Here is an 18,941-nt window from a genome sequence, read left to right as displayed (position 1 = left end):
CAGGCATATTTTCTTGCTGCAACTGTCTTACACATTCTGGGGGCTCCCTTAGATGTCCTCTGACGGGGAACATCACTTACAACGCATTTTTTACAACGCACTACCATTACATCGCAACCATTACAACGCATACCATTACAACGCATTGCGTTGGGGGGCGCTCTAGGATAGGGAATATATTTAATTTACTATCCAACACCTTCCCTGCTATCCACGGGGACTGGAGTTGGAATAGTAAATTAAATAATTCACTATCCAGCGCCTAAAAGCATTATGCGTTGTAATGGACTGCATGGTAAAAACCGCATTGTAAAGGCATGCGATGTAAAAGCATGCGTTCTAGTGACACCAATCCCCTCTGACCCATGATTTTCCTCAAAATCTCTCTTCCAAGTCCTGTGAACTCTCTTGGCTCTTATCTAACCAGTAACCACATATTTACAGCTAAACCCAGTATGCGGGTCATTATAGTACTGATAGTAGGGGTCTGCCTTACCATGCAAGTGACGGCCTAGCAGGCAGAAATATTTACAACAAGGGGTGGTGAGGGACAGGGTCTCTGAATTAAGCAGAAAGCTCTCACCCAGTCAAGAGATCAGGGCTAGATCCAACACCGTTTTTTAGCTCACTGCACCATCCCAGTTTCAGAACCTGGCTGTATGCAAATTAGTCTGTTCCTGTCCCAGTGCATGATGGGAACAGGGCAAACCAAACTACAAAAGCCAATTCTTACACTGGGAAGGAAACAAGCTCCCGGGGACCGGTTTCTGGCATTACAGCCGTCTTCGGCCCGGTTTGCTTGAATCCTGATGGTGCAATGAGCAAGGGTCTCACATCTGAGAATACCCTTCCACGCTTAGGGTGGACAAAAATATTTACAACAAGGGGTGGTGAGGGACAGGGTCTCTGAATTAAGCAGAAAGCTCTCACCCAGTCAAGAGATCAGGGCTAGATCCAACACCGTTTTTTAGCTCACTGCACCATCCCAGTTTCAGAACCTGGCTGTATGCAAATTAGTCTGTTCCTGTCCCGGTGCATGATGGGAACAGGGCAAACCAAACTACAAAAGCCAATTCTTACACTGGGAAGGAAACAAGCTCCCGGGGACCGGTTTCTGGCATTACAGCCATCTTCGGCCCGGTTTGCTTGAATCCTGATGGTGCAATGAGCAAGGGTCTCACATCTGAGAATACCCTTCCACGCTTAGGGTGGACAAAAATATTTACAACAAGGGGTGGTGAGGGACAGGGTCTCTGAATTAAGCAGAAAGCTCTCACCCAGTCAAGAGATCAGGGCTAGATCCAACACCGTTTTTTTAGCTCACTGCACCATCCCAGTTTCAGAACCTGGCTGTATGCAAATTAGTCTGTTCCTGTCCCAGTGCATGATGGGAACAGGGCAAACCAAACTACAAAAGCCAATTCTTACACAGGCAGAAGCACCGGGGCTTTATCTTATTCCACCAGGCATATGTTTGGGGAACCCCACAAAAGCTGCCCGCTGATATCAGGGGAAAAAGTGGTATCGCGTAAACCTCGCAGACCTAATCCTTGTTTCCCTGGGGGCACACTGTTTGGTTTTAGGGATATTCATTCAAATCCTCACTAAAGTGACCTATAGATTTCTAACCCCACTAAATGCAGGGGAGTGAGGATCCCCAGCTGTTTTACAAAGAGAGGGCCCTCTTAATGCTTTCACCCCTGCCAGAGCCATGAAAGATGCAACCATTTTCAGCTCAATTTTTACAATATTTGCTTTAAAGATATTGTACTTTGTAAAACTTCAAAATAACTGTGAAAGCTTCTAAATAATGCAGTTGTTTCCTTGAAAATCATGCAAGACTTTTGTAACATTTTATAACATTTTTTGATGTTTTTGCCTGCTAATTATAAAAATTAAATCTGTTTAACTAAAGTTTTATTTGTTTTAACTTTTCTTGCTATAATAACCAAATCCAATGTGTCTAGCAAAATAACTGATATATCAATTATTTTTAAAACAAGGATGAGAATGTTTTCAAAATAAAATCTAAATAACTTTTGTTAATGATTTTGTGTGCTTACATGTTAATTGATTTAGCACAAGCCAAGCTTCTTTATATATTAAAAATCTATGCGAGTTAGCCATACTGTGCTATCATTTTATAAAGAGTTATGAACACCAATGTAACTTAAAAATTCATTGCCATCGTTTTGCAATGACTACATCTTAATAAACAAATGCAACCATTTAAAGTGTAAACAGATTTACAGGAGTTTTCAACAAAATTACATTTTGTAGCGTTCCTACATTTTTTTGAAGTGTATGATTTGAGGCAGGATTTTTCCAGAGGATGGAAGAATAAAAACAAAGGGACTTATTTGCAAGCACCTTGCGCCGCCAGAGCGTTACTTTTAAAATGGGAAAAAGTGACGTACTGGTGGCGCAAGGGGCTAGTAAATAAGCCCCAAAGTTTCAAATTTCAGCATGTGGAGATGTTCAACTGTTGCATTTCCTTCTACAGATATTTTTACGCATGCAAGTACTGGAGGTTTGGAACTATCACAGATTCCCAACAGTACACCGGGAATTCTTCGTAAATTTCTAAAAAGCCTTAAATTTAGGATCAACCTTATGGAAGCAAATTCCTCAACTTTCCCTTGAATTGTGAATTGGACTATCTCAGTTAGGATTTACTGATTACTGCCATCTTCTCCTTTTAGAAAAGGAGTTTACATTCTCTTTTGGCTATCGGCAAGCTCTCATAAACAATACATTAACCATAAAGATCAATATTGCTCCCAAAAATTGCGATACTCTGACTGCATCCTGTCCTCCGCCCGCGTTTGAAGCTGATGAAGAACTAAAATTCACAGCCCTTCTGGCTGCAATCCACAAGACAGGAACTCTGATCTTAAACATGGAACTTTACAGAATTAATCATCAAGGCAAAGAGCATGTTGGGAAGAGTACTAAAGAAGGGCAGTCCATCCAACATTGCATGTATCGTGCCCATTTCAGTAGTTCTTCCCAACCATCGCCGTCTTGTGTAAAGTGCTAGAAACCTTTTTCCTCCTAAGCAAAAGTTCTGATAAATTCTTCCAAGAAGGTTTGGTGCTATTTGTCATCTGCAACCTGTTGTCTGACATGTTGACTGATAAAACTTGTTAGCAGTGCTGCATTCATATGGTGAATATAAAATTGCTAATTCCAGTACATCAAAATTCAAAATGGCACCCACGCACTCACTTTGTTTGGGTACCACCATGGGTTTCTTGAGGGATGGTAGGACCAAGGCTAGTCACTTAGCATTGAATGAGCAGGGCTTCCACTAATAATCCAGGATCCTAGTAATGTGTTTATCTACAGTTGTACAACAGGAAGTAGTCAAAAGCTACCTTCTGAACAATGTCTTTTCCTTCTCTCTTTAACAGCTTGCCCTTGCCGTGGCTCATCTACTCCATGTCACACACCATGGCTCCGATCGCAGTCAGCAGCAATGGACTGTTTTGTGCCATCGTCCTCCTGTTTATCATGCTGCTCTTCGTGATCATCTCGATCGCCGTCTGCAAATGGAGGATGAACAAATTTTTGGGCTTCACAATGTTTGGCCTTTATTTGGTTTTCCTGGTGATCAGCGTGCTCCTGGAGGACCGCGTTATCAGTTGCCCAGTCTCCATTTAGCCAACATTTAGTAGACATTGCCCAAGACGTTGGAAAACAGGGACGGAAGGAGGACAGTGGAGAGACATGCAATACCCTCTCATCGCCACCACGCCCCTGATCACAGAAGACGTTCAGGACAGCATAGTGACACTGGAAACTGACGGTGCCTCATGTGCGAGGCATGGGTGCATTCAGCATCCTCAGCTGCAAGCATGTGATCAGGCCCCATGTTTGACATTTTTCCATTTGTCGCTATACAAATGGTAGGACGTAGCTCCTCGCCAGTCGTGAAACATGTCTAGTAACAGTACAAGCAATTGCATAATCTACATTTACAGTGTATTCCATTGTGTGTCATCTTCCTTATAATCTAAATGCATAAAGAACATATATATACATATAAATATATATATCTATATACATATGTACAAAACTATATAACAATGCAAAGAAAAAAGAAAACCTAGAGGTAATGCAAAATCAGGGGTAATTTATTTTGGTAAGTTGCAAGTGCGTTCCCTAGGATTTCGCTGTGACAGAGTCAATACATGCAACGGCTTAAGCCTTGACTAGACAGGGCGGGTGGGACATTGCGCCTAATCAATTCCTTTGCAATTTCTGTACTTAACGAGTTGGAGAGATCTGCACGCTAGGCGTTTGCTGATCAGGGTGCTTTCTGGTTGTGTCTGGCTCCAACTTTACTTGGACCTCAGGAAGCAACCCCGGGCTGATAATTGCAATCGCTTTCTTAGAACAAGTGTGGTAGTTAAGTGCTAATGGTGTCACCGTGTTGTTACAATTCACTCTGACCTTGCCTCGGCAACCAAGGCTGTGTTGGTAACTTATTATGGTTCAGCACTGCTGGAATTGAATGTTGAAGTGAATAAAGACATCAGCGCCTGAGTCAAGAGTTTTTCCTAGAATCTGCATATCTGTTCAGGGGGCTGGGTGGAGATGTCAATGAGACCTTTCTAGGAAGAACAACAATAAGTCAGAGTGGTGAAGTACCAGGAGACAGCAGCTAACAAGAGTGAAATTGTGATATATTTTACCCTTACTGTGCCTGGGCATGCCCATACACCCAGGGCCAGACTGGGAACCCAAAGTAGCCCTGGCAATTTTCTCGCACCAGACCCTGCCTGGCCACGGGAGGCTGGAAATGCTTGCTTCTTTTGTTACTGGGGGCCGATTTTGCAGCACCCCAGCAAAACCGGCCCCTATCCTTCCAGGCTCCCAGGGAAACGCCCGATCCCCATTACTGCCAGTCAGGCCCTCAATACAACCCATCCTAATTTTTAAGGCAGTTTCCAGTGATAGACTGGAAGCTAAAATCAACCTTGAAAAATGTCCTCGTACCTGCCCCATATTGTACCTAATGAGTGTAGCTAGTGAATTTGCCCGCCCACAAAATTATTTAGTGGATTAGGGGAAATTGTGTACATGTCTACAAGAAAAATGTGCTAGTTCCCATGGCTGTTTGCCACCCTTAAAAACAGGGCTTTTTTTCTGTGCAGTGCTATATTTGACCACCTGGGGGCATATTATCAAGGGGCGCGATAAAATTATCGCGATTTATCGTCCGTTTTCGGACAAAAAGCGGCGATAATTTTATTGCATTATTAGCAAGGACATGCTAGCACGTGTTTCTGTGATTTAGCACCCGCTTTGCATCACATCATTAATGAGATGCAAAGTAGGCATGCCTCAATAGACAACATGGGGAAATATTGCGAAGGCAGCTTCGCGATATTTACAACAATGCTCCAGCCGGCGTAGTGAAAAACAAAATCACGCTAACCGTCCATTAACGCTGGATTTTAACGTCTGCTAAAATCCAGTGTTGGGCATACTTTGCATGGGAGGTGGAATGTGGGGTTACGACCACAGAGTCGTATCAGCAAGGTCATCACTGATTAGCAGGGAACATCGCTGGTTTTCCAACGATGTTGGGACATTTCCCTGCTATCGCTGGAATTTTCATCGTCAATGCGCTAAGCACTGTAAATACAGCGCTAGCTTGGCGATGACTTCCAGTGATAGCTGGCGATAGGGAAGCTCGCGCTAGGCGTGGTCAGCAATAATTATCGCTGCCGCTTGGTAATATGCCCCCAGGTTGCCTGTGCTGAGCACCGGCACTGAATTGTTATCACCGGCACTTAGAGAAATAGCCCCACCATGTGGCAGACTGCCCTAATTTAGAGATTAGCACAACAACAACATTTGTTTATTCATTCAATATACATTTAAAATGACCAATATCTGTGTCATAAGCCATTCGTATAGCTTTGGAGGGGGGGGGGGGGCTAGAATTGTCTGAATTGTCACACTGCTAGGTGTAAGGTGGTTAGTAGGTGTGTTGGTACTGTTATTGGCAGCACTGGTAGAAGCAGTGGGCGTTGCAAGCTGAAGTGGCCTCCTGATGAGGGCCCTGGCACATATTATTTTACCAACTAAGCACTGCATGTATCCCATACTGCCAGACCAGTACTAGCAGTGTCAGTCTTACCATCCAAGACCATTGAATTCCTCAGATGTCTGTGATTTAAAGTCATGGACTAGATACCATAACAAGGGATGTGTTAGCAAAGATTCATCACAGTTGCTGACACCTTTGTATCCTGATTGGACCTAAGTTTGAAACTACAAGAACTTCAAGAATGCGCTTAAAATCTTTTCTAAAGCCACCCTCAAATTGGGGGTCAATGTACTGTATCAATGCATTTGGAGAGCGATTACTACCCCTATGTGGGGCCAGGCCCGGACTGGCCGTTGCGGGCACCGGGCAATCCCCTGGTGCGCTGCAAGTGTGGGGGCCGGTTTTGGGCCCCTGGGGCCGTTTTTGCAGGGTTGCTGCAAAAACGGCCTTGTAACAAAATCGGCCGAAAATCGGCCTTGGCAAAGAGTGTATGCGCACCCCAAACCCCCCCCCACCCCGCCCCCGGGGGTTGGGGGGCCGACCGAGCATTTTGCCAGGGCCGGTTTTGGTTCCCAGTCCGGCCCTGTGTGGGGCCCTGAAGCGCTTTTCCACACTGGTTGAACACTACGCCATGTGGGTGTGAAGTCTCCCAATTTTACCTGTACTGCTTTGGGTATCTTGAAAGCCTACACTTCAGTACCTTTCATCTAATAGGGTAGATAAGCAAAGTGTGGATGAAAATTTGAGGGTGTCTGGAAGTCAGAGATGTAATCCCAGAATATTATAAATGAATTCATCATTTCCTTTTCAGCTAAATGTGTGTTCACTACTTCTGGTGAGTTTGGAAGCTTTTGGATGCCAACACAACTTTGAGACATATTCTAGTTGGAGGCAATGGCCAAATTCTGAGGGGTATATGTGCCAGCAACCATCCAGCAGAGAAGATGTAATTCAGATGAGCATACTGCTGTGTCATGCGCCTGCTGTTTACCCAAAGGGAAGGGTGAACAGCTGCACTTGCGTCGCGCTAAAATAAGTCTAAGAAAAGGTGCTATTTCTGTTCTCGGAAGTTCTTTTATGAAGATCATTGGTACTTTCTTTTTAAAACTCCAATCTCAAGTGTGATTATGCTCTAAAATGGCTCCCTGGAACTAAATAACAGTAGGTGATAAAGCAGAGATTAATCCTGAAGTTTAATTCTGCATTTGCTTCAAGAAATATGAGTGTCTGACAAGAAGTTGGTATGTAGTGCTAACCCTGCCTTTGTTGACCCACCCTCCCCTATGGTGCAGCTCCCTCTTATGAGCAGCAGGGTTCCGCACTCCTTTTCTGCCGCTTTGTTATTAGGTTTCGCCAGCACAGCGCTTGTACTGTGCTTGAGAAATCTATTGTTTTTCCTACAAACTTAAAAGGAACTTACATCCCACCTCCTCTCTTTCCTGGCTTCCCATTGGTTCCTGTGCGTGCCATTTACCTTTCCTCCCTTTCTAGTGGCTGTGGCATATTTTCCTGCATTTACCAATGCTTGTTCCTCGTCTGCTTTTCTTATCAGTTTCCCGCCCCCGAAATACTGTTAACATCCAAATTGGTGGAACTATATTTTCATAATGTTTTGCCTTTTACTGCAAAAAGATAACAATGTATCACCAGAGAGAATAAGTGATTTGCATAGAATTACAGGATGTTGCGCCGTGACCCGAACAGGGATCCCCAGCCCTCGAGTTGCTGTGCCACATCCTCTTTATTCCTTACATAGGCAAAACTGATGCATTACCAATGCTTGTTATACTAATACTGAATAATAGGCCCATATTCATTATTTGCATACATTTAAAAAAATACCCAGAACCAGAGGCAAGCAGCAGTCTGAGGCATGCAGACATCTGTGTGATGGCAGGTGCATAGGCGTGAACGGGGCCTGCAGCAGCTATTAGATAGGTAGTCCAGGACTGGTGAAGTCCTAGCCAGGGGCGGCCTTAGGCATGTGCAAGCTGTGCACCTGCACAGGGCCACCAAACCCCAGAGGCCACCACGCCAATATATATCCTTAATGAATAATCCTCTGAGGATGGATACATATTTGTGTGGCGGCCCCTGGCAGGGATTTGGCGGCCCCCGGCTCTGTTCCACTTCTAAACACCCGAACCACCCCCCCTCTTTACTGGCCTCCGCGGTCCACCCTGCCCGGACCCCCTCATCCGGGGCCCCCTACCTACGCTCCCTGTCCAGGGCCGCCATGAACCTAGAGCCGCCCCTGTCCTAGCTCTAAGGGGCCTGCAATGCCTCAGTGCCTCCCCATCTGTGCTGGACTTCAGCTGTTTAGGCTTAAACACTGCAATGTCTGGGGCTTCACGCAAATCAGCCCATCCGTCCCTAACTCTTTTCTGAGTTAGGAAAGAACGGGTGTAGGTGGGAGGGAGCTGGGTGCCTGCCTTGGGGGGGGGGGGGGGGGGGGGGGTCATAGAGCACCAAGAACTGAAATGGGACTTGCAGATGCAGAAAGGTAAGTAAAAAAATAGTTGCTTTCAAATTGTATGTGTGTGTGGTTAAAAGTGTGTGAAATAGACTGTAGTTGAGTGTGTGAAAGAGACTGTGGGTGAGTGTGTGAAAGAGACAGTGGTTGAGAGTGTGAAAGAGACAGTGGTTGAGAGTGCGTGAAAGAGAGAGAGTGTGTGTGTGAGAATGTATGCGTGAGCATGCCAAAAATTGTGTGTGTGGGTAAAGTGAGTGAGAGGGACAGATCAAGTGACCTATGATGAGTGTTAATGAGGGACTGTAAGAGTGATTGCAAGTGGATTTGAATGAGTGAGTGAGATTGAATGTCAGAAAAAGTGTGAAGAAATGTAAATTAATATGAGTGAGTGACAATGAGTGAGTTTAACAGAGTAAATATTAGCGATCCAGTGAGGGAAAATAAGGGAGAATGAGTGAGTTGGTGTAAGCATGCATGTAAGTGAGTGTGACCAAGAGTCAGTCTCACTGAGTGAGAATAGGAGTAAGAGGGAATGAGAATGAGTGAGAGTAAGAGTGAGTTTAAGTGAACAAGGCTAAGAGTGAGCAAGAAAGAATTAGTGAGAACAGGTCAGAAGAGGGAGTGCACATGAGGAATGTGAGTAAGAATGAATGAGTGAGTGACTGAGAGTGAGTGAGAGGAAATTGGCAATAAACTGGCATTCATGTAGTGCAGGTATTTCTTGGCATAAGGGAGGACAAGCATGGCATGTGCTGGGAGGGAAAGCTGTGTCAAAATGTTAGCCCTGACACAATTCAAGACTGGCATATACTAGAGGGAATTCTGTGCATTGGGGAAGACATATTGCACATGAGGGGTTCCTATGACACAGTGCTTGCCCTGGCACAATGGAGGAAATCCATTAGATGTGGGTAATCGGACAGCACATTCTGAAAGGCATGGGTTTAACTAATGGGCAGCATCATGCTTCCTTGGCTTGTTACAGCATGAAAGAACTTGGATCTTTAATACCTGTTCTTTCAGAGCCTATTGCATTTTAGCCAATTTATTTAGAGGTTGTGCTTTAAAATGCATTAATTAGCCCCAATTTTTTCAAAATGTCCTCGGTGGAGGTCACCTGCAGTCCCCTTCCTGAACCTTCATAGAAGAATTCCCACTTGCTTGCTTTGCTCACTGGAATACAGGGCAGAGATTACACCTGACCAATGTCAAGGGTCACCAGCCACCAGTGCACCCGCTTTAGTAGTTGGGTCACAAGGATGGATGGGAGGGTGAAAGTTTAATGTTTGCTGGGGAACGAATGGATGGATGGATGGATGGATGGATGGATGGAAGGATAGATTGAAGGCGACTGGATAAATGGATGGGCGAAGGAAAAGAGGGATGCCGGATGGAAGGAGGGAGAAAGTACAGAAAAAGAGGTCGATGGGAGTACGCCGTACGGGTGGATGGTTTGGTGTTTGGAAAGGTGAACAAATGGATGGATGTGTGGGTGGAGGACGGACAGAAGGATCTGTGGGTCTATGGTTGGTTGGGCAGGTAGCTGTAACATAGGATGGAACGGTAAAGGGAACTCTTGTAGAGAGGGTTGGGCTCAATCACTTCCTAGTGTTTTCTTTTTTCATTTTCTGGCGACTGCCTTGGGCTTCCAATGAGAGATTTTGCATCTGCGCTTGTTTTATTTCACATGTTCTAATAAAGAAAATTTGGCATGTTTGCTAGCTATTGATTGTCTTTTCATGGACAAAATGCTGCCTAAAGCTGTTGACTCTTGAGATGAGTGCTCTGGAGCTGACTGTTCTTCCCCACTGCTTCCTGTCAGTCCCTGCCTGGATTGACTGGGAAGGGAGCTGGCAGTGCTGGGTTAGGGATCTGCTCCAAGTTGTAGGTCAGTGAATGACACCACAGGATTCTGGGCTACACTGGGGTAAGAGGAGGGGAGTGTCTTGCATTACAGTAGTTCATTTGCATTGCTCACCCTTGTGTATATACACACATATACTTATATAGGGGCATTTCTATTTGAATAGAACACAACCATCCCCACTTCACAGTTCCCCTCCAGTGTGCAGTAGGGCCTGACTGGGAACCCAAAGCAGCCCTGGCAATGTTGGTGGACCAGCACCCCTGCTGCTTTTGTTATTGGGGGTCGATATAGTAGGACTGCCGGGAAACCGGCCCCCAGTAACAACGAGCATTTACAATGCAATAGGTCTCGCATGTTTTTAGAGTTAAAGCCATTTGTGTTGTAATGGAAATATTTTTTTACTAATGCAACAGGCGGGACAGCACAGAGGGTGCATAAGCTGAAAGAGCTCCGCCATGAGGCGGAAGAAGCAGCGACCTCGGAGGGGTGATGGGTGTGGGCATGCACTGTTCTGGGAGAGGTCCCACCCAACCAAAACTGTGTGATCCTTAGAAATTAAGTCACCTCCCTGTGCCAGGTTTCTTTACCTGTCGAACTTAGAAAAAATTAGAAACAGGTTAAACGGTGTTATTATAGCCTTATAACCCGCCGTAGAGGGCTATACCGGCTATTAAAGGCCCTCTCCAGCGTTAAAGGCCCCGAGCCGAAGGCGAGGGCCTTTAACAAGGGAGAGGGACTTTAATAGCGGTATAGCCCATCTACGAAGGGCTATAAGGCTATTAGAACATTCTGTCACTAGAGGACAGAATGTTCTAACAAAACAAACAAAGCCTTTTGGAAACGTGAGGGGATTGGCATCCCTCAGCCTCCCTGAAGCCTTTGTTCAGTGGAATGTTGGAGCTCCAGGCTTATACCAGCCATTATAAGCCCAGAGCACTCCATTGTTTTCAACGGAGCTCCCAACATTCCAATGTTCTAATAAGCGATATATAAATAACTGAAAGTTAGGACGTATACTTACGTTCGACCTAAAAACGTCCCCGTCCGTGGCAAAATCGCCTCCCCACGCTTCCAGCCTCCCGGGGAAACGCCCGATGCCCGCTACGGCCAGTCCGGCCCTGGTACACAGTCCGTGAGTCACGCCATGGGACATGTGAAACGTGAGGAATTTTTGAGCCAATATTGCATCCATCATCTCTTTGTAACACCAATTTTCTCCACAGCATAATTCTAGAGTCCAATCTCACGAGAGCTCGAAGAGAGGGAAGCGTAGCAATCAAGGTGGAAGATTAAAGTGAGAATGAGTTTTGAAGAGGTGTGGGGGCGGTGAGTGGGTGGATTCTGCATATGTTGTACAAGTGGCAACAGCCAACAGGACTACAAACAAACAGCTAAGTAAGCAATCCAAACAAGTGAGGTTAGATCTCATACCTGGAGGGATGTTTATTCTTAAAAATGTTAATTAAACTGTCAAGATTGTAGGAGCACAATACTAATTAATTACTGGATTAATTAACGCTGTTTGTTATAGTGTAAACTTCACACCGGAACATGCCTCATTAATATTTCAACACATCCTACTATTTTTATCATCACACAATATTACAGGTATTTCATTATTAAGACAGTGCATGATATAAGAAGCACGTCTTTTATTAATGAGACATTATTAAGTGAGACTTTCCGAGCATTTATATTATGGAAAAACTTTTTAAGGAGAGACAATTTGAATGAATTATTGTAATACATGTTGCATATGAGTCAAAATGTAGGGTTTGTGATTGAAGCAAAAGATATATATATTTGATGTAAAAAAAAATATTTGCATTGTGAATCATCTTACACCATAATACACTCAGTTAACGAATTAGTAATGTGCTCCCGCAATTATGATGACATAATCAACATATATAAAAATAAATATTCCCCGAAGGTTTGGGATATAATCATGGAGAAATCCTGTTTTGTTGGTTAACACCCAATAAGAGACACAGCAAGGATGTTATTGGCGAAAGACCCTAAGCAGTTTTAAAGGGCTCACAATTTTGAGTGCTGCGAATGATGGACGAGTTATGGTGGGGAACAGGAGGATAGAAGAAAGAAACATCACTTACAATGCAACTTTTACCACACAGTGCCTTTACGACGCAATTTTTACAACGCAAACCATTACAACGCATTGCGCTGGGGGCGCTCTAGGATAGGGAATAGGTTTAATGTACTATCCAACACCTTCCCTACTATCCACGGGGACTGGAGTTGGAATAGTAAATTAAACTATTCACTATCCAGCGCCCCAAAGCACTATGCGTTGTAATGGTATGCGTTTTAAAACCCGCGTTGTAAAAGCATGCGATGTAAAAGCATGCGTTGTAATGTCGTACACCCATAGAAGAGGTTTAGGGGTGCCATGAAGAGATTAGTGGTACGCTGCAGAGAAGACCCTTAGTTTTAGGAGAGCTATTGTGTAGAACAGGGGTGTCCAATCTTTTCTGTACTGAGAGCTACTTATGTTCAATGAAACGCATTGAGCGCTACTAATATTATTAGTGTTGTATAATTTAAAAAATTTTATATGTATAATAATTCAACCGAGCAAAAGCTTTCTAATTTAATAAGCTGGGCTACACACAGGTGAGCTACTCAGAGGAAACTGGAGAGCTACAGTAGCTCACAAGCTGCTGGTTGAAGACCCCAGTTGTAGAACCTGTGAAGAAATCCAGGAGTTGAACAGCTGGATAGGTGGAGATTGAAGTGGTGAGAGGGAGTAAAGATAAGACGCAAAAGGTCCTTGAATTACCCTCATTGGCATGGTCGAACAAGCCTAGTGAAGATATAGTCAAAGAAACTAAAGAAGTATAGATAGAAGAAAGCAGGGCGGCCCATGGCCAGGACCACTGGAACCCGATAAGGTGGTCGAAGGATGAATATTTACGATTTACCCAGTAGCCACATGGGAGAAATAAGAGAGGCTGGGGGGGGGGGGCACTGTTTTCGGGGGGCGCGGGAGTCGTGTCTGGCGACTTAAGGCCCCCACGAGAACAAGTCATCTGTCAGCCGCCATCCCCCACCTCCCCCCGGAACAAGTCAGCTGCCACTACCCTCCCCCCTCTCTTACCTGCGCCCAGGCGGCAAACTTAGGGGCAGTACGCCTAGCTACACCACAGTCCACTATGTCTGAGGCTGAAAAAACAATTGACTGTGATTACAAGAAGTGAGGAGGTTAGTGAAAGCAAGGAGGGCAGTTTCCATACAGCAGAGGGGAGGGAAACTAAACTGAAGAGAAGGAAGCAGTGACTATAGTCGAAGATTGAGAGGTGGGAAATTAGAAGTGATCAAGAGGCAAGAAACCTTTTTGAACATCGAAGAATGACAAAAGGACTGAAAAAGAATTTAAAAAAGAGGGGGATTATGTCATTTTTTTAATAAGCCTGAAAAGGGGGGGAAATCATGCGCAAGCATGAGAGCAGAAATTGAGGTGGCAGAACAAAAGCGCATAATTAAGGAACAACAATAGCAGGGAGGGGTTTTGACTGCACAGCCATAGGCAAGGTCCTCTTCAGAAACCGAGCAAACAGAATGGGAGAAGAAAGAAAAGAAAAGGAAATAACAAGTGGGAAGGGAGGGGGCTGTGGAAGGACTGGAACTGGAAATAAAGCTGTGTGTAGGTGCCCTAAAAATGTATGAGGTGAAATAACAAGATTTGATGGCGAGAGGGACATCGGAACGAGTAGAAAGTGAGGTTAAGTGTCAGGGGTATGGGTACAGATATCAAAAAGTAGTACAGGGTGAGGAGAAGGAAGAGTAATGGCATTTAGATGGCAACATTCTTTAGTGTACTAAAGTATAGTGCCATGAGAGTTATGAGAAGACAACGATGGGCAGAATAAAGAGTACAACTTATTTTATGACTGTATGCAATGCGGAGAAAGATGAGCGAAAGGTCTTAGAGAACCAGTTCTTGAGACTTGGACAAAGGGCACAAATATTGCGGGGGAGCAGCGGTACCCAAACTTCGAGACAGAAAGAGTGGGTTAGAGACATGATAAAGGTTATTTATCTTCATGGGAGATGATTCACTGATAAGGGTCAAGAACAGAGATTCAGCAACAATAGGTTCATCGACTGATTGCAAATTGCAGAAGAGCACGTGGGCAGATGAAGGGCAAGAAAGGCGGGATCACGGAGGCATTGGGGAGGGAGAAGGAACATGAAAGGGGCAGGTCATATGAGAAATCCAAAGGAAGAGACAAGACTTATGGAGATGGTGTAATAGGACGGAAAAAAGGTGGGAGTGAGTGATATTGAGGACAAACAAGCTAACCTGCCAAAATATTAACCACCACTATAGCTTGAAGGTAGGTGTATATAGGTAAGTATACATTTACTTTTCTTAGATCCGCATCTACATACCTTCCAAACATGTATAAATATATATTGAAAATCTACATATATGTGGAGTTAGTATAGTAAATATGTATTTATCAATTTGCACCTTCAGAACATTGTGCTGGTCAATATTTCAGCCACAATATATTTGCAGGTCAAAATTAAAGTCCCAATACTCTGGTAGAAACCAGAAGATGGAGTTGTGTGAGACCAGAGGACTAGAGGAGTGTACGTAGGTGGTAGACACATGTAGATTCAAGCTATAAAGTAAAAACTGTAGTATGATTTTGAATTAAAAATAATCAAAGAGGAGACAGAGGGGATGCACAAAAGGGGAAATTCAAAATGGGACTATAAGAAGAGGTCCTCGATGAATGAAAAGGCATTTGGTCTGCCACCAGAAGGGTGAGTAGTGTGAGAGAGAGACAAAGAAGATGGCGTGAAGCATCCACCATGCAAGTGCTAAGATTGGGAGCCAAGATCAGGTGGTGGTGAGAAACTGGAGTTTAAGACAAAGAAAAAGATCAAGGGGGATGGTGCGGCACAGTGCTGCGTGCAATTTAGCAGTGCTACTTCATTTTTAAAACACAGGGATGCGCCATATTTACAAGAATTCTGCACACCCCTGTGTTTTTGCTTACGCTTAAAAAAATGCCTAGCGCCAACACAGACACCCTTGCGCCATAGTGCAAGGGTGTCTGTGTTGCAGGGATTATTGTTTATGTGCAGGAAGGGCCACCTTCCTGCACATAAACAATCTTTAAAGGCGGTTTTCTCTTTCTATGTGTGATACATAATGCAGCACACATAGAAAGAGGAAAAACGAGGAGAAATAAATGTATTTCTCTTCATTCAATCAATCAATCAGGACATTTGTAAAGCACACTAGTCACACGTGAGGCTCTCAAGGCACTGTAGGGGAGGTTGCTACTACTGCTCGAATAGCCAGGTCTTGAGAAGTCTTCTGAAGGTTAGCAGGTCCTGGGTCTGCCGGAGGAGGATGGGGAGGGTGTTCCAGGTCTTGGCAGTGAGGTGGGAGAACGATCTGCCGCCGGAGGTCACTCTTTGGATGCGTGGCATGGTGGCGAGGGCGAGGTCGGCGGAGCGGAGCTGGCGGTTCGGTTCGGGGTGTAGAAGGTGAGTCGTCTGTTGAGGTATGCCGGTCCGGTGTTTTGGAGTGCCTTGTGTGCGTGGGTGAGGAGCTTGAAGGTGATCCTCTTGTTGACGGGAAGCCAGTGCAGGTCTCTCTGGTAGGGTGTGATGTGGCTGCGGCGAGGGATGTCGAGGATCAGGCGTGTGGAGGCGTTCTAAATGCGTTGTAGTAATTTCAGGAGTTTGGCTGCGGCTCCTGCGTAGATGTCGTTCCTGTAGTCCAGCCTGCTGCTGACGAGGGCCTGGGTGACCGTTCTTCTTGTTTCAGTGGGGATCCACCTGTAGATCTTGCAGAGCATGCGAAGGGTGTTGAAGAAGGAGGAGGAGACAGTGTTCACCTGTTTTGTCATGGAGAGGGTGGAGTCGAGGATGAAACCCAGGTTGCGTGTGTGGTCGATGGGAGTGGGTGCTGTTCCCAGTGCGGTAGGCCACCAGGAGTCGTCCCAGGCCGAGGGGGTGGAGCCGAGGATGAGGACTTCTGTCTTGTCTGAGTTAAGCTTCAGATGGCTGTTCTTCATCCACTCGGCGACAGCTTTCATTCCTTTGTGGAGGTTGGTTTTGGCGGAACACCTATTGCACACCAAGTGTTGTTTTTTGGGGGCTTTTTTTTGTCCTCATTAGCCACTTCATCGTTCCAAGAATTAACCGACTGCCAAGACAAATGTCCCTGTAAAGGTAGGAAACTAGAAAATAGCTCCATGTCTCCCAGGGGGCAGACCAGATATCTTAGCGGGAGGAAACCTCTGCACGATCTTCCTCCATCCAAGCCTAAGACAGGCTATCGGTCCACTATCTTTGTGGCATCGGGAGCCTCCCGTTGGACCTGGAGTACTGGGCCTAATCATCGGACCCGGGGAACATTTTTTTTTTTTAAAACCCTGGGTTCTCTGACAGCTTTATCCCCACTCAGGTAAATACCTCCAGAAACTCAGACTATGGGGACTACAAACCCTTGCCATATCGACTTTAGATGTTTCATAAAGTGATGTCAACCACTCTGCGTGAGTCGGCGGATTGATATTGACCCAGTTTTTACAAATTTGTCTTCTTGCTAACAATATGGCATAGTATAAAAATGACCTCTCTAACCCCTCGATGTTATCGCTTAGCCCAAAAATAACTAAGGACCAGGAAAAAGAAATCGAGGTTTTAAGAATTGATTCAAGAGATGTCTTAACTTCTTGCCAGAAACTGCTAATATTGGGACACTCCCAAAACATGTGGAGATCTGAGGCTGCTGGGAGGAGGCATTTATTGCAGCACTTCCCTGGTTGGAACTTAGACAGTCTTTGGGGGGAGTAGTATGTGCGGTGTAGTGTAAATAGTTGATTACGCCTCAACCAGGCAGGTTTGATGATTTTATACAGGAGACTGAAAGATCTCGTCCATAGTTCTTCTGCCTGAACTTCTCCATTCCCTCCCCACAGTTCTACCGGCTGGCTTAAGTCTCCATCTGCTTCCTCCATGATGTTCCAATAGAAAAAAGCAACCTCCTTACCTCCACTGACTTTCTCAACTAAATGTTTCTCTTAGGAACTGTATCCTCCAAGTTTAACCTTTTTCTTTGTCTGTTCTCGAAACCAACTTGACAGTTGTATATATATGATCCAGGATAATGGTGAGCTTACCCTATCTGAGAATACCTCCCATTCTAGTAAAGACCCTCCTGCCACCAACTCTCCCCATCTTAATATCCCTGCCTCCAACAGCACAGTTGTAACACTCTCGACATGATGCGGAGAGAGCCCTGGAAGATCCCAGATCGGTGCAAAACTAGAAAAGTATGCCAGCCCAACCTTAGATTTAATTTGAGTCCATTCTTTTAGGAGCAAATGTAGAGTCTTTAGCCTCACTCTCTTAAAAAAATCTCTGGTGACCAAATGTAAACGTCAAGTGGGAGATTAGAGCCCAATAGCATTGCCTTGAACATGCAACCATTTGAGTTATCTTGGGGGGTCTTTAGTAACATCCTAGAGTGGGACAAATGGAAGGCCCAAGCATAATAATCCAGGTCTGGCAGTGCAAGTCCCCCCTTCTCTCTCCTCCTTCTTAACTTCTTCCATGCCAACCTGGTTGATTTAAAACTCCAGATAAAATAATTAATGTTTTGTTGGCATTTAAAAAGTTGCTTAGAATCAAATGTCAGCGGAATGGTGTTAAATATAAATGTGTATTTAGGAAGAATAGTCATTTTCACTAGGCTCGTTCTCCCATAGATAGTAAGAGGGAGAAAGGACCATGCTTTCATCAGTGCCTTAGATTCACGGAAAATCCGATCTAGGTTAATCTGGGCCAAAATATTTATATCGTTTGTAATTCTAATTCCCAGATAGCGGATAGAAGGTGTCACCGGGAGTAGAAGGTTTGCGATATTCCAAGCCATAGGATCAGTTTTCCCAGCATTTATTTAGTAACCTGAAAACTTTCCAAATTCCTCAGCCCTTTTTATGACCATAGGAAATGCCTGGTCGGGGTCAGTTGTATATATAAGAATATCGTCCGCATACAACCCGACCTTTTTCTCCCAGCCAAAGAAGGAAAAAGGCAGAATGTTGAAGTCATCTCTAAGGGTCTGAACAAAGGGTTCAACATAAATGTTGAACAGGAGGGGGGAGAGAGGGCACCCCTGTCTTGTCCCCCTATGGATTTCAAAAGGTTTCTTGCGGGTGCCATTAATCAAGAGACTAGCTCTCGGGTCTATGTACAGCAAGCTGATTACTCTACAAAATTTGGGACCAAATTGGACGTTTTCCATTACTGCAGCTAGATAGGGCCAATCGACCCTATCGAATGCCTTTGTTGCGTCAAGTGTCATAATTGCAAGAGGCAAGGCAAAGGTTGAGGCGATATCTATTGCCCGACCAGATCATAGGTTAGGTCGGCCAACTGACGACCTCTAATAAAGCCCTGATGGATGATCGTACCGATCTCGCTTCCCAGGCGTGCAGCCAAAATTGCTGCAAAGATCTTATAATCATTGTTAAGAAGCGAGATCGGAC

At 44.8% G+C, this 18,941-nt stretch overlaps 1 protein-coding gene across 1 annotated transcript in view; it reads left to right on the top strand.

The window, feature by feature from the left end:
- LOC147672885 (sodium/potassium/calcium exchanger 2-like) overlaps nucleotides 1-4,548 on the top strand; it is a gene marked incomplete at its 5' end in the record, with an annotated part of 177,280 nt that extends 172,732 nt beyond the window's left edge. Inside the window, one exon of the mRNA XM_086947951.1 lies at nucleotides 3,414-4,548. Coding sequence (XP_086804077.1) covers nucleotides 3,414-3,663 — 250 coding nt within the window. The remainder of the gene's footprint in view (nucleotides 1-3,413) is intronic.
- Nucleotides 4,549-18,941: the final 14,393 nt, after the last annotated feature.

Source organism: Lissotriton vulgaris, unplaced genomic scaffold (genome assembly GCF_964263255.1).
Source record: "Lissotriton vulgaris unplaced genomic scaffold, aLisVul1.2 SCAFFOLD_876, whole genome shotgun sequence".
Lineage (NCBI taxonomy): Eukaryota > Metazoa > Chordata > Amphibia > Caudata > Salamandridae > Lissotriton > Lissotriton vulgaris.
The sequence above is the reverse complement of the archived record's forward strand: the minus strand, read 5'-3'. Positions and strand labels throughout refer to the sequence as shown.